At 31.3% G+C, this 27,364-nt stretch overlaps 1 protein-coding gene across 4 annotated transcripts in view; it reads left to right on the top strand.

The window, feature by feature from the left end:
* LOC126879880 (sorting nexin-27) overlaps positions 1-25,364 on the top strand; it is a 107,953-nt gene extending 82,589 nt beyond the window's left edge. For all 4 annotated transcript variants that reach the window (XM_050643208.1, XM_050643209.1, XM_050643211.1 and 1 more), the window contains exon 8: positions 775-25,364. In XM_050643208.1, the coding sequence (XP_050499165.1) occupies positions 775-843 (69 nt within the window). In that variant the 3' untranslated portion in view covers positions 844-25,364. The remainder of the gene's footprint in view (positions 1-774) is intronic.
* Positions 25,365-27,364: the final 2,000 nt, after the last annotated feature.

Genomic DNA, 27,364 nt, shown 5'->3' with positions numbered 1-27,364 from the left:
AGTAAGCTAGTAATAACTTGGGACCTTGAACCGATAGCAGTTCTGTCCTTATTTCGGCCGACCTCATGGCTTTCTCTAATACAAGGTTAAAAAGTAGTGGAGATAACGCATGGCCCTGTTTGAGTCCACTCTTGATTTCAAAGCTGTCAGAAAGTTTATTATTTACACGTACTTTTGATATTCCACCCTCCATACATACTTTAGTCATCCGAATGAGTTTCTTTGGTATTGAGAACTGCGCCATGGCATTCCATACTTGGCTTCTTTCTACGCTATCACATGCCTGTCGAAAGTCTATGAAGAGATTGTGTATGGGTCTGTTATACTCCCAATCATATCGGCCGATTGATTTAATGTCTTGTTTAAGTACAATGTTCGAAATATTAATTAAAGCCAGACTAGAATGGTTTTTAGAATCAAATTTGTAATTTACCTATAAAAAAAAATAGTACACAGTATGGATTTAACAGAGGCCTTGTATCATTACATGTCGTAACAAAGTTAGTGACAGATATACAAGTAGTTAGTTTTAATATCCAACTATGTTTTCAATGATGATGATCTGATAAGATCGAAAACGTTGTGATGAAATTGTTTTCAAAAGTTAATTTTTTTTTAAATATTAAATGTGTACCATTTTAATTGTCACTTCACTACGTAAGTTTATTTGAAGTATCTTATGCCGCCAAACACTAGGATTCTTCCCTTTTATTAGTTCAATAAATAAATGTTAAAATTAAATGAAGATTTTATATGTCTATTTCATTTTTTTAGTATCTGTACTTGATGGACTGTTTCGAAAGGATCATGGAGGAAAGCAAATGGTTGGACACGGGCGATTGATGCCCGCCATAATCACATAAAAAATTTCTCCTTTAACTGGTAGACTAAAACATCATCAATTATTTTATAAGTAAGAAAATAGAGTCTAAAGAATTTTTTTAGGAGTTGTACTTCCTTGAAAAACTATTATTGTGATTTGTATTATTATTATTATAATATTCTTGTTTATTTTTTTAAATGTTCTCTAGCTTTAAAAGCGCTGTTTTGTGTACATATATATCGTCGGTGCAGTTGCAATATATTTACGAGAAACTCTTCTCTGTCGCAATACTATGTATGTACAATATGGTGTATTTATTAGGTAAATAGCGTGGTTTTTGATTTTTATATACCTTTTTACAGTTTTTGCATATTTTTTTTGGTGTTCTTTGTGACACGACAAATTATTTATATGAGATTTACTGGACTCGATCGAACGCTTTTGGAAAGTTTATGGAATTTTTTATTCTATTTTGTTAGAATGCTCACACTCAACGTAAGTAAAGTTTACTTACCAGAAGAAATATGAATTGTATGGAAATGATATGATATTAATTACTCATAAAATTTGATAGAAAAATAATACCATTAGACATTGTTACGAACTTAATTAAGCCGCTTTTTAACCTTACCAAAATGAAACGAAAACACAACGACACAACCCAACCTTTATATGTAGTAAATCAATAAGTAGTCCAATGCTTAATTCGTAACATTGATCCGGCTCCGAAGGACCAATGGTCCAAACTAGACTTGAACTTACTTGAATTTATTTATAAATATTTATTATAGTTAAATTTGAATGGTTTGATTTTCTCGTTGTCTTTTCGTTTCATTTTGGTAAGGTTAAAAAGCTGTAACTAGGTCTGATTTCATTAATTTCGTATCTTATCGGAAAGCGACTAATCTGCGCGACAATCAGTGTAGATAGAATTGAAACGAGGCAACTAAGGTCACGTGAAACGAATGAATGAAGATAGATGGCCAAAAAAGCTTTAAATTACATACCATAACAAAGAAGAAGAAGGGGAAGTCCTTCAGTTGCCTGGGAAGAAAATGCACGGCACATAATGAGAGATAGAGCCATCAAAGAAGACGAATGGATGGACAGAAAACGATAGCGGTCGAAATGCGAGAAGCGGCAGAGGCTGTAGGAACCTCGCTTAGAGATAGATAGAGATAAATGCGTAAAATTCATAGGAGCAACTAATTACTTAAATTATAGGTGGTTGCAAATAAAGAAATCGAAACATTATATAGGTTTAAGGTAACTAAGGTGAACTTACTGGCAACTTCAATGTAATTTTGACACTGGTAACAACGAAGAACGAAAACTTTTATGTCTATTCTCTCCAATACAAGGAACAAATAGGATAACACAATGCAATTTTAAAAATAAAAAAAAAAGAATGTGTGTGTACTTTGTACGCACGTAAGAAGTTATACTTCTATTATAATATAATCTAACTTCGTATTATGAGTTCAACGAAATCAATATACCTATCTACTTTAAACAGTTTTTTTGTATTGTATTTAAATATTAAACTAATTTTAGAAAGAACGAAAAGAATACCAAAAATTAAAAAAAAGGATATAACTTTGTCAGGATTCGAACAGGGGACCTCTCGATCCCTAGGCGAATGCTCTACCGATCAGCTACCACCGCTTTTGTATTCAGTCGATCATTTCTCGGACATAATTACAGTCACGGTGACAGATACATTAATTGAAAATAAACATTTTCAATAATACTTATAAGGAGGAAGACAAATCCACAGACATAAAAATTATAATAAATATATTGTTATGATCTGCTTTCTATTACTTTTATATAGATTATTATTTACTTGATCAATTATTTAATTAACGCAAATCATACATAAAAATTAAGAAAGAATCTCAGGGTGCCTTTTTATAATATAAAAAAATGTCTAAATTATCTTATGTTATACTTATCTTCTCTCGTGGTTTCAGTATCTCTTAGTTGATCCTTATCGGGATAAAATAGGAAAAGGAAATAAATAGAAAAATCATACATAAAAACATACAATTACCTTTATTATCAAAAGCAATGTTCTGTAAATTTATCAATTAAATTCTGTGGGCATAACTGTCCAAAAGAAACTTTTACCATATAAATTAATCTAATTCAAACAAATATTTATCGCTTTGTTCTTGATACGATTAATAAAAAACAAGCTAAACAAACAAATTTGGTATTCGCAAATTACTTATACTTCCTATTAAATTTTTGAAATGTTGGAATCTTAAATGCATATGCTTTTACGTAAAATTTTAACTTCTGATTATAAAGAAAATCTATCACATAGGTTATTGACTGACCTTTTTGATTCACACACAATGATGTCTTCTCTTGACCCAAACAGCTCCTCCTTGTTGATTATGTTAGGCTACCAATCAAAGCCCTCTCCGTTCTCAGCAAACAATCCAGCAGGATACCAGCAACTATTTCTCCAAAACACAAGCCAGGCCTCTTTTTGCCAGTACTCGTTCAATAAACTCCAAAACTCTCTCCTCTCTTTCTCTCAACAATAATCACCTCAGACACAAGTATCTTTTTTACTTGGTGTCACAAATAATTTTAATAACGATAATTCTTGTAACTTACTCTCTTGGACTTTACAGAATCAAAGAGATATTTCTTCTCGATTTGATTTGTCTCTCGTTCCACTTTCAGCTACTCTCACTATCAAAAAACAACCACTAGTACTTGCTTCTGAACTACCCACGAAAACTTTTGACTGCTCTTCTCGAATGCCGGTAACACAATAATCTTTTCTTTTCCAAACTGTCTCAACATTCCAACAAAACTTTCCCCTTTCCAAATTGCCAAGCCAATCAGAAACATTTCTCTCTTCACCTTCCTCTGTTTTATCCGAAAAATCCATTCATTCTATCAAACAATACTTCTACTCAAAACTTATGACTTTTCGGAAATTACCTGTCATTAAACAAACATATTTAAAATTCTAATTCTCTTTGCCTCTATTTTTCTAAAAACTAATAATTACATCTACCTGTGGTTTTCCTTTCCCGTAAACAATCTTTTTAAAATTATAATCCTAAATAAATGTTCGTTTCACTTTTTATTTACAAAATGTTTTTAATATTTCATGGAAAAACTCATTAAGGAGAAACCACCTTGCGTGAAAGCTAACTTCTAATAAATATTTACAAATCAATATACAGGGTGTATCAAATTTATGTGCCCGCTTTATATTAAAAAAATAAAAAAATTTATTCTATCTTTGATTGATAAATTGAAACACAATAATATTTACTAAAAACACTAATAATATATTCTTTTCACGCACACCTTATTTGCGCTACATAACTTAAAAGATGTAGCGACTAATACCATACTGTCGGTGTGCGCATGCGCCAGTGAATGTAAAAATTCACCCTCGTGCCTAAAGAAGTATAACTTCAAAAATGGAGGAACTTTGAACTATGTATATTTGAATGGAAAAGTATTCTTTAACAAGCCAAAATCCAAACCTCGATCATGATAACATTTTGAGAAATTATACACAAAAGAAAATATCAAACATAATACAAGTATTCCACAATGAATTCTCATTCTCATGCAAAATATTGTGAAATAAAATGTCTCTTAAAGTTTAAACCTCGTTGCACATCATTAACATTTCTATTTACTGGCGCATCAATATTTTCTACAAAATCATCTCACCATCATTATCTTCCCGTAAACCTAGATTGTAAAGGACTGCTGTTATATCATTGCAAGACATGTATTTGTTTGTAGACCTTATTGAACACAGTTTCCCAATAGATTTTTGACATTTCTTGTTCTTACATGTGCACTATTATATCTATTTTCTTGATAGTGATCTAAAAAGAAATACTAGGACAATAAATTCTATATTAGAGAGACTGTTCTGAGTTTTTATTGAATCTCACCCCAACAGTGGCGAAAAGGGTTTAATTATTACGTTTTGCCTAATTGGACATAGGTGAATATTTTAGGACCACATGCATATGTCCCAAAGCAATAGAGTCCTTCGATATTAACAAACTAGTGAACTTTTAGGGCGAATGGTTCTGAGAATTTATTTGGTCGGGTTTTATAGTTACTAATTAACACGATATGAAGGGTTGTGCACACGAGAAATAAAAGTGATAAGCGACAAAAACATTTACTAACAACAACGAGTTTGACAAATAAGCAGCTTAACGATAAATTGTGTTAGTAGCGAAAGAGAGAGAAAGAGTCTATTATACAAATTTCCGTGTTGACAATTAGCGAGAGGGGTAATTATTGCGAGAGCGTAACGTATTTTCACGACGAAAAGAGGAGCACACACTTAACACCTCGCCGTAGAGAGGCTGACGAGAGACTACCCAGTTTTTATTATAAAACTGCAATATTTTGTTTACGGGTAAGAATGTCACTTAACAAGAGCGTATCCATGGCATCCACACATGTTTATACCCTTGCGACCAGCGAAGACGCCAAAGCAGCAACCATATGTCCGTTATTTCAAAGAGAATTAAATCTTTCAAACACAATACAGATTGTCCCAACAGATTTACAAGAGAGATTTACAAAAATGCGAATTAATTTAACTGTTGTTTTTACAACAGAGACATCAAACGTTTTTAAAGCACCCTTGCCATATTTTCCAAAATTACAACTATTAGAAAAAAATATTAAAATAAAATAGCAAATTGGTAAGGATCAAGTGAATAGAATTATTATTAAAACAATTAGTTAAATTTAATTAAAGATCCTAACTGCATAAAGTTTTAACAAAGTTAAAAACGACACGTGGGCTGGAAAAGGTTATATATAAGAAGTAAAGTCCAAAAATAGGGAATATAGAAATACAATGAAGAATATTGGTTAGGGTTAGTTAGTAACAATAACAGTACTCACCTGAAGAGATTATAGAAGAAATAAATGAGTGACATGATGGACAGAAGGGAATTCAAGGGTTGTAATTATTTAGTTGTCTTGGAATACGGGTAAGATAAGAATAGAATATTTAGCTGATGAAAAAGAGAAGGACGCCAACTATTTTTTGAAGAAACAGTTGTAAAACAAAACAGAAAGTTAAGAAATTAATAAATTCCATAGAAATTGGAATAAAATCATTATTTAAATATAAATTAATAAACATCTGACGTTGATAACGTTACAAAGTTTGCCATTTTTGGTAATTATTTAAAAAAATCACATAATACGTTAAAATTTGACGTTTATTGGACAAATCTCAAAAATCTAGTCAATGACGAAATTCATCACTCACTATAACATGAGGAAAAATAAGAATTTCTACAACTACATATTTCTTCTGGTATAAAAACTTATTATTGCTTAGTTTTGTAAAAAATACTTTTATGCTCACAGGGAATTTTTAAATTGCGTGATAGATTTGTTTTACGTTATAATAGTTCCTAAAAACAGGGTTTTTTCGTCAAATATTTCACAATTTGGTTTAACTCATCTCATATTCAATATTTAACCAATAAATACATTTTTCAAATGTAGTATTTTCTGCTATTAGATCTGTTATTTATATTATATGGGATTTTTATATAAAAAATTTAAACATCTGACACTATAAATATGTGAAATGTATTAAACTGTTTTGTTAGAATGCAATAAAAATTAAAATTTCAATATTAACTAGTTTACCTAAATATATATCCAGATATATGATATTTGAAATGTGGTGTTATAGAAGGTTGCTTAGAATAGCATGGATACAGACCAAAACGAACAGGGAAGTATTGCACGAAATAGACAAAGAATACGAAATAATAAACACAATAAAAATAAGCAAGTTACAATATCTAGGACACTTAATGAGGGGACAGCGATATGAAATGCTCAGACTGATAATATCGAGAAATATAAGAGGAATGTTACAAAACTGACATTACGCGGTTGATTTTACTATTACATATTTATGTTTTTATGCATAAAGTTTAATTTTAGTTGACTTTATTTATTTTTTATTAACTTACTTCTAAACAAATGAAAAACATTGAATTTATATCTTTTATTTTACAAACTACGATATCTAATTTATTTATTACACTAAATCTAATACTTTATCTACATAATTACAAATTCAAAAATATACCGCGCCCGATACATACCAAAGTACACCGACGTATTCAAATTCACAACTAACTGCTAATTTCAAAATCCCTCTTATTTATACAATGCTTAATCATCTCGAATACAAAAGAATGATCCAGAATAATCGAGTATTTACATAATAACTTAAAGCACGTAAAATCGATTTTTCTAGTACAATAACAAAAGAACAATTATTAGAAAAAGGTTTGTAAACAAACTCGATCGAGATCTTTCTTTAAATTAGGGTCCCTCATAAATCAATCAACCACAGGTGCATTGTATAAAAAAAAAGGTTCTTGGTAAACACTTTCGGCGCCTGTTAGTCCGGGAGCTGAAAACAGTAAGGTGGCATAATCGTGTCACAGGAAGAAGGCGTATAGGAAGGAGATTGTCATGGTTGAATAATTTAAGGGACTGGTTAAAATGCAGTTCTATAGAACTCGTCAGAGCAGCAGTAGATAGAGTAAAGATAGTGATGATGATATCCAACCTCAGATTGGGAGACGACACTTAAAAAAGAAGTACCAAGGTATACTTTATTTAATGTCAATTAAGTGACGTTAGCCTATTATTTCTGTTGGATAAAGAAACAGTAACCATTTCTTGATATTTAATGTATGCTGATGATGTCTTATGGTCCTTTTCATGAGCATTTTTCAGTGCGTCACAAATGATAGAAAAAAAGGTACGTCCGTGATAATACACATTTATAACATTTATTCTAACATGACATTTTAGTTAAATCTGACAGTTGTCACATTTTATTTGCAATTTGGCATAAAAACAAATAAATTGTGTTTATTGCATTTATAAAATGGTATTTTCTTTGATCTGTAAGAGATAAGAATAGTAGTATTTTTGAGAAAAAGAATAGTAGTAAATAGTGAAAGGAATTTTGAACAAAGACTGGATCATTTGAAATAGAACAGGGAGAAAAATATTTATAATTTTTATAACAATATTAATTTATTAATTTTTAGGTAGAGAAACTAGCTTTCACTAATTTAGTAATTTCTTTCCTTTATAGTAATAAGGAGTTATTTTTTCAGATTTTCTGAAATTTTTTGAAGGGAAATGATACATTCTTCTATTAAAATTATAAATTGTACAGATTATATTCGTAGATATATTATATAACTCGTAAATATTTTTTTTTCGAATATAGCGCCATCTATCGACAACTAAAATAAATGTTATAAATGTCTGTAATCACCGACGTGCCTTTTTTTCTGTTACATACAATTTAATGCGTTATAAAGAAATCGAAAAACTGTGACGCACTGAAAGATGCTCATGAGAAAAAGAATAGTAGTAAATAGTGAAAGGAATTTTGAACAAAGACTGGATCATTTGAAATAGAACAGGGAGAAAAATATTTATAATTTTTATAACAATATTAATTTATTAATTTTTAGGTAGAGAAACTAGCTTTCACTAATTTAGTAATTTCTTTCCTTTATAGTAATAAGGAGTTATTTTTTCAGATTTTCTGAAATTTTTTGAAGGGAAATGATACATTCTTCTATTAATATGTTTTTTGAACAGATGTATTTTTTTTTTTGTATAAAAATCCTTATTATTAGAGATTTGAAACGTTTAACTGACTTTGGGATTTTTTCTTTGTTGAATAATGTAAGAATGCCATAGTGTATAGCTGGAAGACATCACACGCAAAAAGTAATTTCCCATAAGCACCACGAAGACATATCAATTTTATATAAAATATTTAAACTCGTTTTCCATCAAATAACTTATACTTGATTGATCTTTTTACAATTAATATTGCTTTAATATTACTAAAACAACGGTTTTAGGTATTTGGAATGTACTAGAAATGTAAATAAAACATCACTAGTTACTCTACCATAGGTTTTATATTAAACATTACTTTACATAATTATGATTAGCATAGGTTGCTACATAACCACATGTTATGATAGAAGTTGATTAGCGCTACGTTGCCAAGTCTATTTTTTACAACAGGAGAACCATATACCACAAAACGTATAATTAACAAAATACCATTTTAGACTAATTCACATTATTGAATTCACATTTGAAGAGATTGAACTGTACCAGCCAAACAGTGGATTAATTTTGTCTTAAAAACAATATTGTTGACCAATAGGAACTTACCATGCCTTCGTTGGTCAGGGGGCGTAGCCTTAAGACATGATAATACGTGAACAGAGACTAATATCAATATGAACTTGTTTGTTGAATAAACATATTTCATTGTAAGAAACTGTTTTTGTTTTTAGAAGAGATCATCATTCAATATTCGCTTGTCCACTGCTGAACATATATCTCCCTCTTAATTTTTCATCTGTTGCAACGTTTTAGATTGTCTAGATAGACACACATATTCAAAGTTCTAAGATTACGAGGAAGATTCCCGACAAGATCGACCAAATTAGTAGTGGAGTATGAAAGACCTATGCATGAGTTAAAAGAAAAGAAACCTTTCACCATACGACTAACTCCGTTTAATTTCCTTGTACGTGTAGTAGTAGTAGTAGTACCACTAGTACTCGTCAGACTTATTTACAACAAAGCGAGTTTGCCAGTGTGCTAACTAAAATGTTTCGCTCTGTTTAAATTAAAACTTTGAAAACGATGAATCGCTTTATAACCACCAGAATTTCACGTTAACACGGCGAAGGATATATCTGTTACCCTAATAACACCAAACATTCCATGTATGTTCCTAGAATGTACACACAGGATATTGAAAACATTCCTGGATGTCCTCAAAAGCACAAGAATGTTTCCTAAATGTCCCAGGAAAGTCCTCTGTCAGCATTTTAAACATTCCTTGAATGTCTTGTTGGAACATTCCATGAATGTCTACAAATGTTCTTTGGACATTCACAGTATATTTTTTATACATTCCCTGGATATAGTCGCTGATGTGACATAATACCCCCGATTTGTTTTTTCATGAGTTTTGTAAGAGAGACTAAAAACTTTTTTACAGTCACCTCCTATTTTCATATGATGTTTTTTGACAGGTTTTGTAGTAAATTCAACTATCTATTTACTACAAAACATGTCAAAATTTACATGTGAAAACAGGAGATGACCCTAAAAATGGTTTTTCGTCTCCTACAAAATTCATGAAAAAGCAGATAGGAGGTATTGTCACATTACCGACGATATACCAGAAGTATATGTGGCCATACCAAATAATACATCTTTGATAAATATAAACATTTTTATTGCACAAAATCTTGTCATATATTTGTTTTCCATAATCATCACTACGATGATGATTCATTGTATTGAATTGTACATTACAATTACAAGCTGGTCATAACTGACCAATGAGCAATTTTAATTCAACCTATATTACTACTGCTCCTTAAAGTGAAGAGCTTACCCCATAGCGTCTCTTATCTAATCTAACAAGATCGTGCACTATTCTAACATACACACAAGCACTATGTTCTGCTTTTCACTATCACCTATCACTCAAACTAGTTCAAAAGGCTTTGTCCTCTTCAATCTTCTAGTTTGCCCAGTAGTATCGAGGAGCTGGATTTCCTCAATATTCTTGTAGGTACTTATGAAGTTATTGCTTCTGACTTTCAACTTTAAAAACAAATCTAGCTGTAAAATATTTATGTGCCTGAAAGCTTTTGTATGCTTTCATCTGCTGCTTAGAGTAGTAACTGTGAAACTCCACCAGATATGTATAAAAATCTATAATTGTAATTTGGTGGAATGCACTTTACTGTAAAATCCAGTTCTGACTGAATTGTATATGGATCTAAATCCCCAATTATTTTCAGCTTCAATAAATATCTAAAACAATAAAAGAAATAATGTTATTGCTTGCAAAATTCATCAATATTGATAAATATCAGGGAAAAATGAACAGTAAATAAAAATTGTTTCCTTTACATTTCTCCAACATCTGGAGCTTCCAATAATAATTTCCTTAAATAATCATTTTGCGTTGTGGTAAAATTTATAAAGTTCACAAAATACAGCAAACGAAATCCAAATGAATCAAAAATAGACAAAATACGACGATAAACAATGAAAAATAGATATTACAAACATAACCTCGACCTCTGTAACTTTTTGTATGCCAAATCCAAACCGAACCAGAAGTCACGTGGTTTGGATTGCCTAATACATAGATACACACGCGCAAATTTGAAAATGAACGCAAATTGAATAGTAAATAGGCTCTCTTAAAATATAGGACATTGGTGGTATGTTCACAAAATGTCTTGTGGTAACATTCCACCAATAATTTAATCAGATGTTCACCGAATGTTCCTTGAATGTCCAGGACATTCAAACGTTAATAGAACTTTGATAGTACATTCCTGGAATGTTTTGTGTTGTTAGGGTAGCAGTTGTGAGAAACAGAGGTAGAAGAAAACGGACGAGAAAATTGAAGGATCGTGTGTAGGAGGACTTAGGGGAGAAATGTTTAGGTGAAGAAGACGATCGACAGAAATGAGTGGAGAAGAAGAATAATAAACAGCGACCTCTGAAAAGCTGAAGAAGAAGAAGACTAGTCTGACACTGTTTTGTAAGGTCAAGCGACGATGCAGTGTATATATTGCAGATTTTCAACAAGGATTCACATTCAAGTCTTTAAGTGACGAAAATGTGAAAATAGTTTGAGAAGAACGACAAATTTGCTGAATTGCATATTGTCTTTTCAGTCAAATCTTGTAAATATATTTTTAATTACAGTAGAGCGTCGATAATCCGAACTAATTGGTACAGGGGTAGTTCGGATTATCGAACATATTATGTTTAAAATACATACAAAACTCATAAACATAGTACATACATACGTTTTAGTTACAAGGAATAAAACACCTGCATAATAAACAAATATATTGTATGTATTTCCTGCATAAACAAAACAAAAATCCGCGGTCATATTTTGCCCATATTGTCATATTAAATCCAAAAATTCGGTCCGCGATTATATTTTTAATTTTATAATTTTTTTTTTGCGTTCGGATTAGCGAACGTTCGGATTATCGACGCTCTACTGTATTATTGTTCATTAAGTTTTTTCGTGTATAAATTGTTACTGTTATTAGGTACTAAAAGTGAGTTTTTAAACGGCTTATTAATGTGTTTAATAATGGCTAATTGGACCAAATCTACTTCCTTTGCAACTTCCTACTTTACTGTTCAAAAGAAATCAAAATAACATTTGTTGTTCTATTGATATTTAGTTGTTTCAAATATTAGTTAAATATTAAATAAGTAATAGTAGTTTACTTAAAAATAGTAATATTTTAAACCATTTGAAAAAATCCCAAAGTTAAAAACTTTTAACTGTTATAGTGAAGGAATTTATTTATACTAGAAAAGAAAATGTGTAGATTGTATATAAGACATAGAATTAATTATATTTTAACCAATTTCAATCGACTTTAGAAAAATATACATTGAATGTAATCAAAAACTAAAATTTCGTCTAAATTTCATTTGGACGTCGCACTCTTTTGTAACTCCCCAATTCACTGCCATTTGTTTTTATTGAAGGAGCCAAAATCTTATTACAATTTATTTGACTATATTACCACATATATATTTTCGTTTATATCGTCCCTACCATTTCCAACCACCGAATGTGAAAAATCGGGTTTTTCAGATTTCATACCTTGCCCTCGCATTATATGTGATACGATACATCTTGTGGCAAATTCTCGTTATTGCAGCTTCATTAGGAGCGCGGGTAATATGCTGTTTAAACCATCGAATATGATCATTTTTTCATTTGGTTGACTGCAAACTGACGAAAATGGTTATATTCGATATTTTGTTTTGTATAAATATAACTAAAGGTATATTTGTACAACGCTAAATGTCGAATGTGTCACATTCGTTAGTTTGTGTTGTAATTTATTCAACAGTTATTAAATTATAATCTGTAAACTGTCGAAAATGCTAAACTGCTGAGAAGAATAAATGCACGTGTTTACAATTAGTGCGAATTTTATTTCAGTATCGCTTCCAAGAAATTCTTGTGAGGCAGTTTATGATTTCACTTTAACGGATTTTCATTATTTGATTACATATACAGTTATTCGCTATTATACATTCGCTACTTTGAATCACCGGATCGAAACAAATTTTTGATTAATACAAAAAGCAAAGTAACGAATGTGATTTTTTGGAAAGAAAAAAATGATAAGCAGTTTAAATTTGTTATCAATCTAACAAGGATTAAACATTACATACAAAAAATATAAAAATTTTCCCATTTGTCAATGCGCTGATTTAGGAGTCTCTAAAAAAGAGTTATTTTGCTCTCCTGAAAAGTACCACTTTTCACATTCGATAGTTGGAAATGGTAGGGACGATATTTGTATACAGCCGACCAAAGCAGTGGTATAGTTCATACCAAACCCTTCAGTGCGTCATAGTTATCGAATTCTCTCTAACGCATTAAGTTGCAAGTGACAGAAAAAAACGTACGTCCGTCATTATTATACATAGAACGCAGAAAACTATGTATTCGTTGACGGGTAGGGGCATACTATGTTAAGTGGTAAAACTACAATTATTGTCATTCGGAGTTAGTATATTTCGACATTTTATATTGACAATTTTATTTTATATTTACTTATTTTTTCATTAAAATATTTTAAATTAATATTCAGGCATATATGTATGTAAATATTTATATAAATATAAATAATATCTTCTTCTTTCTCTTTTTATTGGCTTGCATTATAGTTAAATATAATTATAAATATTCTGGCTCAGTAAAATGTCATGCGATGTTTTGCGACATTCTTAAAATCCTATACGACGTTAAAAATTAATGACGCACTAAAAGATGGGTTTGGTTTAAACTAAAGTTAATGTGACCTTTTTGCACGTTAGATCCTTTTTGCACGTTATAGTAGAGAATACAGGGAATAACGAAATTATGAAAATGTAATGTTACTGTTCTTAAATTCATCCGATTACCAGATATAAGTATAAGATTTTGACTCTGCATATATCATCCAAATATCTCTATCAAGATTGAATCTCAAAATTAGTCGATTAGGCCTAACCTCGAGTGGACTTTATACCATTTTTGTAATTAAAATATTTTTGATTGTGTTAAATATTATAAAAAAAAATCATCTTGAGCTATCTTAAGTATGTTTTCTCGATAGGGCTATTCATAGCTGCTCATTTGTTTCGAACACTTGAGATATCTACGTCATATGTCATTGGTATATAATATATTATATAATTGGGATATACCAAAAACGTATGACGTAGATATATTATATGTATACGTCATATGTCAAGTGTTCGAAACAAATGAGCAGCGATGAATAGCGGTATTGATTAAATTTTTTGGTTGCTTTTTAATAAATTGTAATTTTGACGGTGTTAATGACTACCGTTGTGACGATTTTAGATAGTGACTCTTATACAGTGTCTTTTTAGGCCTGGATCCCGCGTACCAAAAAAAGTTAATTAATAGCAAGCTGAAAATTTGTTAATAGCTTAATGTGGTCTAGTCGGACAAACTTTGATTAAATGGGAACACTGGAACAGGGAAAGATTTAATTGTGGAACAGGTTAAAAATTTGGAACGTCACGCTACGAAAACGTTCCATGTATTTTGTCGGACAAAACTTCCTATTGATTTGTTACCCTTTCATTAAACTCTCATGCAAAAATCAGACTGGTATTTATCACCAACTTGTCATTTTAACAAGTCCGTCACGTGTAACATGTCGATTGACAGGAATTATGTTGGTGATAAATAGCAGTCTGATTTTTGCATGAGGGTTTAATGAAATGGTAATAAATCAATTTTAAGTTCTGTCCGACAAAATACATGGGACGTTTTCGTAGTTTAACGTTCCAAATTTTTAACCTGTTCACATTTAAAACTTCCCCTGTTCCAGTGTTAGTTCCCGTACATCAAAGTTTGTCCGACTAGGCACCGTTAAGCTATTAACAAATTTTTAGCTTGCTATTAATCAACTTTTTTTTTGGTACGCGTGGTCCAGGCCTAATTGTGGCGAAAGAAAATGCTATACATATTATATTGAATGTAGCAGTGCACGAAAAGACGATTTTTAAAAAGGTTGTTCGAAACATAGGGAATTACTTTCCCAAAACCTTTGGCACTCAAGAAAAACTTCTTCCCTTATATAAGCCATCTTGCTTGTTGATTGGCGGGTTGTCTGTATGGAATATTATCACCCCATCTCTTGCGCAGTCGACCGACACTTCTTAAAAAAAATTAACAAATTAAATATACCATAAAGAAGAACATACGGTAAGATAGCTTAAAATGTTTCTTAGTGATGTGTAAAAGATTAGTGAATAATATATAATTTTTATGAATTGTGTTACAGATGTCGTAGGAACAAACCTTGCAAATGTATACAAGAAATGTTAAAATGAAATGTTAAATATTACGTTGTAAAGCGTAATAAATAAAAAATATTTTCAATAAACCAGTAATCAAAATTTTTAGTTACTTTACAAAAAATGTCGATACTCGAGACACTCATATTAGAGGGCCTCATATTAAACCCTAAAAATGAAATTTTAAATATTACGTTGTAAAGCGTAATAAATAAAAAATATTTTCAATAAACCAGTAACCAAAATTTTTAGTTACTTTACAAAAAATGTCGATACTCGAGACACTCATATTGGAGGGCCTCATATTAAACCCTAAAAATATTTATGCTTTCACAAGCACTAAATAGAAGAAAAGTAACAAAAATAATAATAATAATAATTTAGATATAATACGTCGGCGTAAAAATGACATGAATATAACTTATATAATATAACAAACGTATAACAAATCTAACTATAATATAACAAATTCTGAAACTTGACAAAGACAACCAAAGTGCGGAAATCACTAGAAGAGCAAGACCAGCACGGGCAGGATTTGGAAAACTCAGATGGATACTTAAGGACCGCAAAATAGTTCAGTACTTAAGGAATAAAATGCTCAACCAGTGTACCCTTCCTATCGTAACATATGGTTGTCAAACCTCGACCCTAACTAAGGTAAATATGAACAAACTAGCCACAATCGACAGGGCAAATCGAAAGGTAAGGTCAAAACCAAAACTCGAAATGCTAAACAATAATATTGCAACAAAAATTGCCTAAGAAGAAGCAGCACAAAAATAAAACAGTATCTGTAGGAGGCACCAAAATGTAATTGATTTGAAACATCTTACAAAGACAAAACAAAGTAAGAGTGTAACGGATAGCTCTTTCAAGACGACAGACTCGGTAAAACACAGGTTAAAAAATAAAGTAAATATATTTAAGATAATTATATACAGTTTAAACTGAATAAATCAAAATATATTTCTATCTTCTGCAAATGAAAAGCAATATTATACTTCTTATTGCCATCCCAACATAATAGTAATATTAAAATGATACGATAAAAAATACAATATATACAATAACAATCTCACTACGTTAAATCAACATAGCCATATATCCCGACACGGAAACACCGCATTTCACTTTAATGCGGCACGGTTGAACAGCGACACGCAGTCACTCGTTCCTCGCTACTACCTCCTACTGCGGTAACGGTTACGGTGGACGCCACGTCACTAGGTGGTGTCCGCCTAGGAACAGTTCCACCTCAAATACGGTGCATCTCTGCCAATCGAGCTACTGCTAATTCAACACGTTAGTAACAACTGATTTTCTCGTTCTCCTGGCTCGTCTTAAATATGCTCTCGATGCCATTTCTCCTTCAGTTTCCCCCAGCGGTGTTATGAAGAAGGAATTCGCCAACACGGACACTCCTACGGTCGTCTCGGTAGACCAGCTCATCGCTTGCCGTGGTATCATATCGTTACAAGAGTGAATATGAAATTAGGAAAAGGAGTGACCAGTAACTTACAGAATTTAACTCAAGTAAGTTACATGTGGAACATCAAAGTATAGACGAACAATATACAGGATGACTAGAACAAATTTGGTATGCCAAATACAGTACGTAAACAATGCAAAAGAATAACGTTTGATGAAATTAATAATTCCGACTTGAAACAGTAAAAAATAATGAAATGGACTTGCAATTCCATGTACTTAACTCAATGTACTTAATTGTAATGATGACCTCCCTTATGCTAATCAGATAATCAAGGAAGGGTCTACAGAGGCCTGCTGTTTAATACAGCGCTTGATGTCTGTTAATTGAAAAGGGAGTGATAAACTTGGTCGAAAGCTCCTTAGGCCAATTCTAGAGTTCATGCTCAATGCCATTGCTCAAAACAAAAGAAATGTTTTGGCTCTCGTCGGACGAACTCAAAAAAATCCAGTACCTAAGCAGGGTTGCCAACACTTGAGACTGATTCAGTAAGAAAGCATGATTTATTATTACGAAAAAAAAAGAAAGAGAAAACATTTTAACCATGCAGGAGGCATTTGGATCGGAATTTCTTGTTGAATTAACATTAAGGAAATGTGAAAATTAAAAATTCTGTTGAGGAAACGTCCTAAAATCTTCTTTGTATTTTGAGAACGATTTCCGAAATGGAAGAAATCGAAACGTTAAATAAAATTTTAAAGTAAAATTGTGGCTTATTCTCAACAGAAATAGTAAATTTTCCTAAAACCATATTAAAAATAAAATAGATGCATTTGAAAAATGATCAAAAGAATGTATACAATAGAAATAATGACATAAAGAGGGATAAAAACATTGATACATTTAAAATATGCTGCAAAAAAGGAAAATACATAAAAAAATCAGTAAACTAGCAAGAGAATAAAGTAAGTGGAACAGAAAAATTCAAAAGAAATATTTTAAACAATACACTTAACTTGCGTTTTACTTAGATTTAGGATCTCAATAAAAAACTTAAAGGCATGAAATTTAAGAGGAATCTATAATAAACACTAACATAAAGTGCTAGAAAGAAAGGGCACAAAAATGATCCGAAATGGGCAGCAAAAAAGGAAATAAGTAACCTGGCAAGACAATGGAAAACTAAATAAATGAATACGTAACAGGTAGTGACAGGATTAAGAAAAACTTAAAAGAAAAATAAAAAATACCAAGATTAAGCAATTAATTTTGGATTTTTGATGCCAATGAATTAATTTATAATCGTTATCAATTAAAACGAATACGGGATATTCTGAGAAGGGATAAGAGATTTTAAATAACTGTTACACATACAGTTTGCTCAATTTACATATATTTTTTTCTCAATTAGTTAATTGTTTTCTGCTAATAACTCAACCACTATAGAATCTCCATTCATGTTCAAGAAGTAAATAACTGGAAAATATGTTTTATTAGTAAAGTTGTAGTTCAATGTAAGTCTTGTTCCTACGGCTATAGATTTTTTAACTTGTCAATATATTAACTTGAGAAATTATTCTGTTGTTCCTGTTATTACGAATATACCTAATTTTATTTTATTCTATTGGTAACAATAGCAGTGAAATCCATTTATGCCAGAATCTTCAAACTCTCTAGATCAAAACGAAAAATAAATGCATGATGAAAAATGTTAAGTACTTTTTGTAGTGTTCGTTTTATTTTGCATTAGTATCTGTTAATAAATAATCAATATTTCATTAGTTAAGGGAAGTGGTAACAAGCATCAGTATGTCGAATAAGGCTCACAGTGACAACACTGCACAAACAATTTAAAACTGACGTTAAAACCGCAGAAACAAAAACTATGCTGATAATGAATTTATGTATAATCAGTAATTATGTTATGGCGCTTTATACAACTATTTCTACTATGACGTTTTGGGACATAGAGTTACACCCTTCTTTTCCTATATCGATAGCGATGCTATGTGGAATTGTGCTGTAGCTATTAACAAAATTGTAAAAAACGTCTTGAAGATTAACTAAGCGGATATGCACATGGTTGCCAGATTGTACAAGTTATCGGAATTTCCTTGAAATGCGTAGTCTCCTGCTCATACGTGTAAAGAGGATTTAAGGCGACACAAATTGAAATTATCAATTAGTTCTTTCGTACAAATAATAAGTGCGAAGGACAAAGATCTGATACACGATTGCTGTAAATTTTCACAGCACTGCCTGTTCTACATACCTTATTAAATATATATACAGTGAGCACGTAAAGGTTGGAATAAATTCATTTTCTCGAGAATGGACGATTTGGGAAAAAAATCCCGAAACAGGTCAATTTTTATTTTTAAATTACGACTTTTTGGCAAATATATCATACTAGTGACGTCATCCATCTGGGCGTGATGACGTCATCGATAATTTTTTTAAATGGGAATAGGAGTCGTGTGATAGCTCATTTGAAAGGTAATTTAATTCTCTATTCAGTAATACAAACATTTACATACATACACATAACTATTTATACAGGGTGTCTAAAAATTTTTTTTTAAATTAAATTTATTGACATAAAAAGAAGAATGCATGTAATTTATGTAGCCCAAAATACATTTTACTGTTCTTAGAAAACAGAAAAAAATGTTCATTTGAAAAATAATCATTGCTTCTTCCTTAAATTAAATGTTCAAACTGTCAAGAGGAATGTGAGTGGCGGCTTTATTATTGAATTTAAGCAAAAAACGATATTTATTTGTTAAATAAACATTATTTCCTGTTTTCTGATAGCAGTAAAATGTATTTTGAGTTAATAAATTACACACATTCTTCTTTTTATGTCAATAAATTGAATTAAAAAAATTTTTTTTGACACCCTGTATAAATAATTATGTTAATGTTTATATTACTGAATAAAGAATTGAATTACCTTTCAAATGAGCTATCACACGATCCCTATTCTCATTTAAAAAAGTTATAGATGACGTCATCACGGCCAGTTGGGTGACGTCACTTATATGACACATATGTCAAAAAGTCGCAATTTAAAAATAAAAATTGACCTGTTTCGGGAGTTTTTTCCAAAATCGTCCATTCTCGAGAAAATGAATTTATGCCAACCTTTACGTGCTCACTGTATATAACTAGAAAAGAAAAATAATGCGCCATTATGAGACCGAGTTTTTCTAGAATTTGGGTGAACACAGCCAACATTAATTTGATATGGAACGCCACTTAAATTGCAACAGTTGTATAGTCAACAATAATCGAGAAAAGAGAAAAATTGATAAACTGATTTTAATAAGATATATTTTAATAAGTAGATAAATTTTGAACATCTTTAACAGTTAAAATACAATTTTAAATGTTTGGTAATAAATGTTTAAGGAATTTAAGAAGCCGCTTTATTTAACCACTTGCCGGTAATTTAACAATCGTATACGTTACCTACTCCTTGTAAATTAGTAATTTCAGAACTAATTTATTTGTTCGAATCTGTGAAAAGTATTTGTTTGAATATGCCGACGGACGATTACGCATCGATACTATTGGGACCGTGCAAGTTCGGAAAAGCAACACCTGGTTTCTACGCTCTGCACTTTTATTCGCACTCTTAATTATATTGGCCAATCATATGGTCCTGGTCACTGGATAATTGTCAAGGCCATAGTCCAAAAAAAAATAATAAGAAGAAAAAATAAGATTTAGGTTACGTTATTAAAACGTAAACAATTGTATGTAGTAAATAAAATTAGTTATTAAAATGCAGCAAAATAAAACTAATTAAATTTACCTTTATATAATAATTGCATATTATATCAATATTGTGGAGCAATATATAATTTTTGTCCTTCAATGACAGTAGTTATGAAATGTACGTCAATTTGACAATTTCAATTGACATGAATTATTTAAGAAAGTTGCAATATTTCTCCGCTATTCGCGCACGATCGTTTCGCGTATCCCTTCCAAGTACTTGCACACCGCGAATAGTGAAATAATAAGCAATGTTGCCAATTTTAGCGCTTCCTTCAATCTAGGTACATATATGTAATTAAAAAGTAAACGCACTGTATACTATTCTTATGACATAATTGCTTGTTACCACCTACTTAACTTCAAAGTAGTTTTTTTGTGTTTGCGTCGATATTCCAAACACTAATCAACTACTCTATATTCTGATTGCATTTTTTGTAGTAGACTCATTACAGCTCATATTTTTAAATAGTTATCATAATAGTAGGAAAAGTGACATAATATTTAGTCCAATTTATCACCTAGAAACAATAGTATTTTAAGAGGGAACACTGGAAACATCTAAAAATGATATTTTTTTGACATAACGATACACCAATTCCAAAAACAGGGTAACAACTCGAATTGTTACACTTTGGAACTAAAATAATTACTGTTTTATGACAAGATATATGTGTGACATCTTCACAGAACGTTATTATAGAGCTGTTATCCTTTGGAACTCGTAAATATTGGTTATTTAAAGGTTATTCCAATACTTACCTTCCCAGCTAACAGTGTTCGTATATATAACGTCAAACAAACGTCAACATTTTGGGAGAAGTTATGACAAAAGTTACATCAAATTTTACCTAAAATATACGTATAAAAGTCACAGCGATGTTACGTAACAATTTTACGTTATTTCTACGTAACCTTTTTAACGTCACAAAAACGTCAGTTTTTAGGAGAATTTTTGGTATAAATGATATTTATAAATAGGACTTTAAATTATTGTGTAAATAAAACCACATACATGATGCTGACACATTTATTAAATATTTGAAATAAACATTTATTATATATTTGACTTTTATATGAGAGAAAGAGACAAAATTATTATTAGCTACTTTATATTACAATACATAAACATACCCTTGAAGTAATCTTCATTCGTAAACTGCACACTTTCATATAAGGACTAGACTGCAATCTCAAACGAGATCTTATACGTGTCTATACCTACCAAAAAGCCACGTGTTAGAGACGAATAAATTCATACGCATTAAAACCTACCAAAGAGCCACGTTTCAGAAACGAATAAATTCATACGTATAATATACGTATTAAAATTTCGTATCAGTAACGTCATTTTGTGATAGATGTTACGTAACAATACAAAAAAACCTAAATTTAACGTTAATGTAACGTTATCTTGCTAGCTGGGTTACCTACAAATCACTAAAATTCAGAATTGTTACTCTTTGGAACTAGTGTATCGAATTGAGTTTATTAAAGAAGTACAATATTTTAATTATAAAAGTAAGATGCAAACATCACGAAGTGGAAAGGAATACTCAACAAGAGAACAGTTATTTTATGTGCAGAAAGTAGCATATGTAAAGAATTCCAACATTTGGAAGATTTTTAGGTGGTGTGCGTGTTCTATTTTATTGATTTACCAAAACCATTGGTAGAATTCAGGTTTTTATTTAAGGTTTGTTTCTTTGAAATCTAAGATTTTCCCTATCCGATGAGAGAGTTGAAATGGAGGGGATATGACATGTCGAAACTACTTCTCATGGTGGCATAATTTGTAAGCGTCCCCCCACGGGCGGTATATTCAGTTATTTTTCTTCACTATATTCTCTTACCTTAGTAATGAAATCCACCTCTTCTTTTCAACCAGATCCTTTGGAAACACAAAGAATCTACATATCCCTCTTTCCTATACTGTTTACAGAACGAGGGAAAGCACATTACCAATTTTATTATACAATATACAATGGTTCACAAACGTTCCTAACCTTTGGTTGAGAATATCACTAAAAAACTATATTTTATAGAAATTTAAGATCGAATTATGGTGGCATTGTCTTAAAAACACTACAGTTAAGCAGAAAAGCAACAGAAGAAACAAAATTTCCAGTTTATAGGAATTAAAAAGGCTTGATATTGAACAAACACTGACTTTTCAACCTTTGTTTACAAAAAGATGATAACAATACGACAGTAGTGACGTCACACTTCGGCTGTCAGCCTTGACACGTAGGACGCCGTAATGTATACAATATTAAAGAGTTCCATACGCCGTGGTTCATACAGTAATCGCTCCGAGCGTTAACAAAGTGTCAAAGCAAAATCGACCGACCTGCTCATGGTGGTGGTTGCTTGAATCTTTGTAAGGACGCTTTATTGTATGTTTAAATGGGACATTAAAAAATGCCATATCACGTTATTTGTTGTGTTGTTCACTGTAAAAATACATGAAAAACTAGTGATGTGAAACACCTTATTTTCCTCGTTCCCAAGAAAAATTAGATCAAAGAATAAAATTAATTAACGCTGTTATAAGGATGAAGTGAGGTTAACTTTTTCTATATATACAAAGGATGTGGCAATGTACACATGATATAATAATATTATTTACGTTTTTATAAGTTTTGTACATATTACATACACTTTTTAGCTCTGATAAATCCGAATTGACCCCAAAAAGTACGGATACGGTATGTCCTATATATCCTCACTATCGCAAATTATGTCAATAAATCTTTATTAACGACAAAAAATATTTTTGTTGAACTATAAATGACATTATAAAAGAATAACTAATGAATTCTAACAATTTGTATTCGTTTATTATCACTAGAAAATAAAATATTCAAATTTAACAAAACAGTCCCATAAAAGTCAATACTAAAACGTCCTTACAAAACTGACAGCGTGTCACGTGACTGTAATTTTCTGTAAATAGAGGGGAGACGCACGGAGCCAATAACAGTCACTGCGAAGCAAGTGTGATTCGCGCGGCGCTGTAAGTAAAATAAGCGTAAATTGTATATGATTCGCGTGGCGTTCAACGTGTTAAAATCCCGTTGTATTTTTCTATATTTATGTATTCTATCAGACACTTTCAACCATGTACAGTGTTTATAGCAAATTTCTAATAATGTATAGATACATTAGCACACAATTAATAGTAAAATTTTAAATAATCTCTTATTTTTGTAAATCACACATAAAGCATACACATAAGATTGTCCCCCACGACGTCCCAGTGTACCACGTGACCTATAATCATAAGGTTTGTTCCAACTCGATACAAAGCCGTTCTTGAATTATTAGTTATTGCGCATGCGCGTAACGATTCAAGAAGGTTTTTGTATCGAGTGGAACAAACCTATAGTTAACGCTCCCAGCGGATAGGTTTTAAGATTGTCTTAGTTCATTTAAGGTTAAGGCCTATTCATATTCTAGTTAGAGGCGCGACAAATAACACATTTTTTACTTACATGTCCGCACATAACCAGTTGCTGTTAGTAAGTAGGGAACATATTAGTTTATTTGAGCCCTATATTTCCAAAGACTAATGCGTGTTTCCTAGTTTTCCCATAACTGAAACCAAAATTGTCCAGTTTTATAATTTTTCCCTCAAAACTTTTAATGCTGAATCCGAATCTGTCATCAGGTTTTCTGTATCTGTTGTAGTTTTGGCTGCACTTATCGCGTACAGACCATACAAAACTAAGGAATCAATATCTTTTTGTTTCGAATCCAAATATTCTGATTATTGATCAATGAACTGTCAACACTGATGGAATGGGCAAGAAGTGAATTTAATGACGCCAGGATGAGATAGCGCTAGTCAGGGAAGGAGGGAAGATAATGGCCATCTTTCGTAAACAAAAAATTTATAGTGGTAGTCAGCGTTGCCAGCTTGGGGTATTTTTCCATAATTTTGGAGTAATTTGAAAGCGTCTAGAGGAGTTTTTCTAAGCAGAAATGGTTGGGGAGGGACAATTATGAGATATTTTAAGGGGTCATGGTAAATTAAATTTGCGTATATACGTAGAACTGTATAATTATACCCTCATATAATCGAAGACGATAGGACCTATGAATTATTTCCAGGGCCTTCTGTTGATAAGTAGTATAATTTTGGTTTACTGTTCTCTACATTTGACTACTAATTTATTAAAATGCGGCAAAAATTTAAATATAAGAGGTTTGAGCTTCAATTTGAGGGAATTTCAGTTTCTAAGTGGGGGATTTATAAAATCACATCTGGCAACTCTGGTCATTATGATAATATCCAACCAATGAAGAAGTCAAATTTTCCCTGACAAGCTCTGTCTCTCTCTAGGACCTCTCACTTGTATGTTGGCCGCAATCTCGCTTCACTGTTTGAATGGGATGGGGCCATTCCATCGGTGTTGACAGTTCATTGTTATTGATACACAAAATACATAACCTTGCAAATAAAATGATTTAAGACTTGAGTGGTTATTGTACCATAAGCTGATACAATTATAAAATTATGAGAATGATCCACTACTTGAATTTTGAGCTCGATATATATGTAAAATACAAACATTTTTTTAGATTTTGGTATTTTTAAGTCAGTAAGCATGGTTATTGTTTTTACATGTTTCCTAGTTGTACCATATACTTACGTCCCATTTGAACTGATTTTTCTTCTTAATATCATATTATCGGTGTTGCTGACAAATGAATAGGTATATATTTGTGTTAATATTTTGAAAAATTTAAGTATTATTCGAGAAATAATAAAAAAATATTAATATTTGGCTGTTATGCACGAAATTAAAAAATAAATATGTTACGAAAATACTTATGTGTTTTATTTCTTCTTTTCATATAACTTACATTCAAGAGGCAATATTTGATGTAAATGCAATAATCGGACACTTTGGAAATACTAGTAATCATTGTGATGATCAAGACATCAAAATTATAACAAATCTTTGCTAAAAATAAACAATAATGTTTCAATCTGAAGATGTCCTTTAGGATAAACTACAAGACGCATACATGCATGTATATTTTCTTGAAGATTCAACACAATTTTTTAATTTTTCCAAAGTAAATTTAGAGCAGTATGTTCTGTGTAAAATAAAAATCACTTAATATAAAGAATTTTTGAAAGAAATAGAGGACAATCTAAAGAGAAATGATAAATTATAATACAAAGATGCTATTGTTAAAACATCTTGTGAAGCATAATTCTTTGACAAGCATAATGATTGTAACAAAATATTTATTACTAAAGCCAATCATTCTGTGAAAAACAAGCTACTAATAAAGAATTTTTTTGGCATCATAACCCTGGATGGGCTTTGCCTGTCTAGCTATGCTTCCATTTAGATCTGTCTTGTGCTCTTCTCTTATATTCATAGTTCTTAAGTTATTTTCCACGTCATCCTGGCAGGATCGCCATATAATAATAAAAAAAGAGTGAACTACCCTGGACTGGGGTTGATTAACTTGAAGACACTATTTACTCATACTATATTTATTTAATCACAGCTAAATATATCAGTAAGGGGGTGAAAGAAAGTGACGTATGGCGCAGAAGATATAATTTTGAACTATACACAGCATACAACGAACCCGACGTTCATAACATCCATAAAAATCGGACGTGTGCGCTGGATGGGCCATGTTGAACGGATGTTGGAGACCGAAACACCAAAACATATAATGAAACAAGCACCAGTAGGGAGGTCAAAGGGAAGACCCAAACTTAGATACATGGAACAAGATCTGAAAACACTTGAGATTACCCACTGGAAGAACAAAGCAAGGAACAGAACAGAATGGAGGAAAATCCTAGAACAAGCATTTTCCAAAAAGGGTTGTTGAGCTACTGATGATGATAAATATATCAGTAACGAGTTAGTGTGCAACTTCTATCTTCTCACTAACTTGATGTCTCAATATTGAATGACTAAAGATCGATTAACGAATGAATGATCTGTAATACTTTCTCCGTATCTATAAATAAACTCGCAATTGTTTTTATTATGATTGCTGACACGATTCGACCATGAAATATTCATATCAAAATAACTGACAAAAGCGTTCTTGAAACTAGTGCATTATATTGGAAAATCTGTGTCACCTAGTTATTTTACAACAAATAGTAATGTTTGATTTTAGACCTTTAAAAATTAAATCGATATGAATTGCTTTTGGGATGCTAATATAATTCCTGTACACAACCATCTTGTTCTGGGCATTCCTACCGGTTTCCATTGTAATATTTGCTTTGTTGTTTTTGTATCCTCTTGTCTCTCAACATGTCCCAGCTGTCTTTGACTTTTCAAATCTTACAATATCATACTAGACGGAGAGGCAGCGCTGAAAAATCTCTTTGAATTTACTAAAGCTAGATTTTTCACAGTTAATTACTGTGAGTGTGTAGAGAAACATACTGCGGTCGGTCAAGCGAAACGTAGAACAGGGGCTACTGAGAGGGTATCAAAGTTGCTTTCCTACGAAAGTAATTAAATCCATTTACTAAGGATGAAAATCAGTACACACATTCTAAATTAAATATAAATAAAAGTTATTATAGTCGGTCAGCTGTATGACGGGACAGAGCCGGTCGGTCGGCCCCAGTGAATGTACAGGGTTATTCACTATATTTTGACCACCTTGTAAACTGCTTTATTTACAGAATTAGAAAAAAATGTAAAATACAAAAGTTGTTCGATTTTTTGACATATATATCGTACTAGTGACGTCATCCATCTGGGCGTGATGATGTAATCGACTATTTTTTAAATGAGAATAGGGGTCGTGTGCTAGCTCATTTGAAAGGTTATTAA

Source organism: Diabrotica virgifera, chromosome 2, assembly GCF_917563875.1.
Source record: "Diabrotica virgifera virgifera chromosome 2, PGI_DIABVI_V3a".
Lineage (NCBI taxonomy): Eukaryota > Metazoa > Arthropoda > Insecta > Coleoptera > Chrysomelidae > Diabrotica > Diabrotica virgifera.
This window is presented reverse-complemented; position numbering and strand designations above follow the sequence as displayed.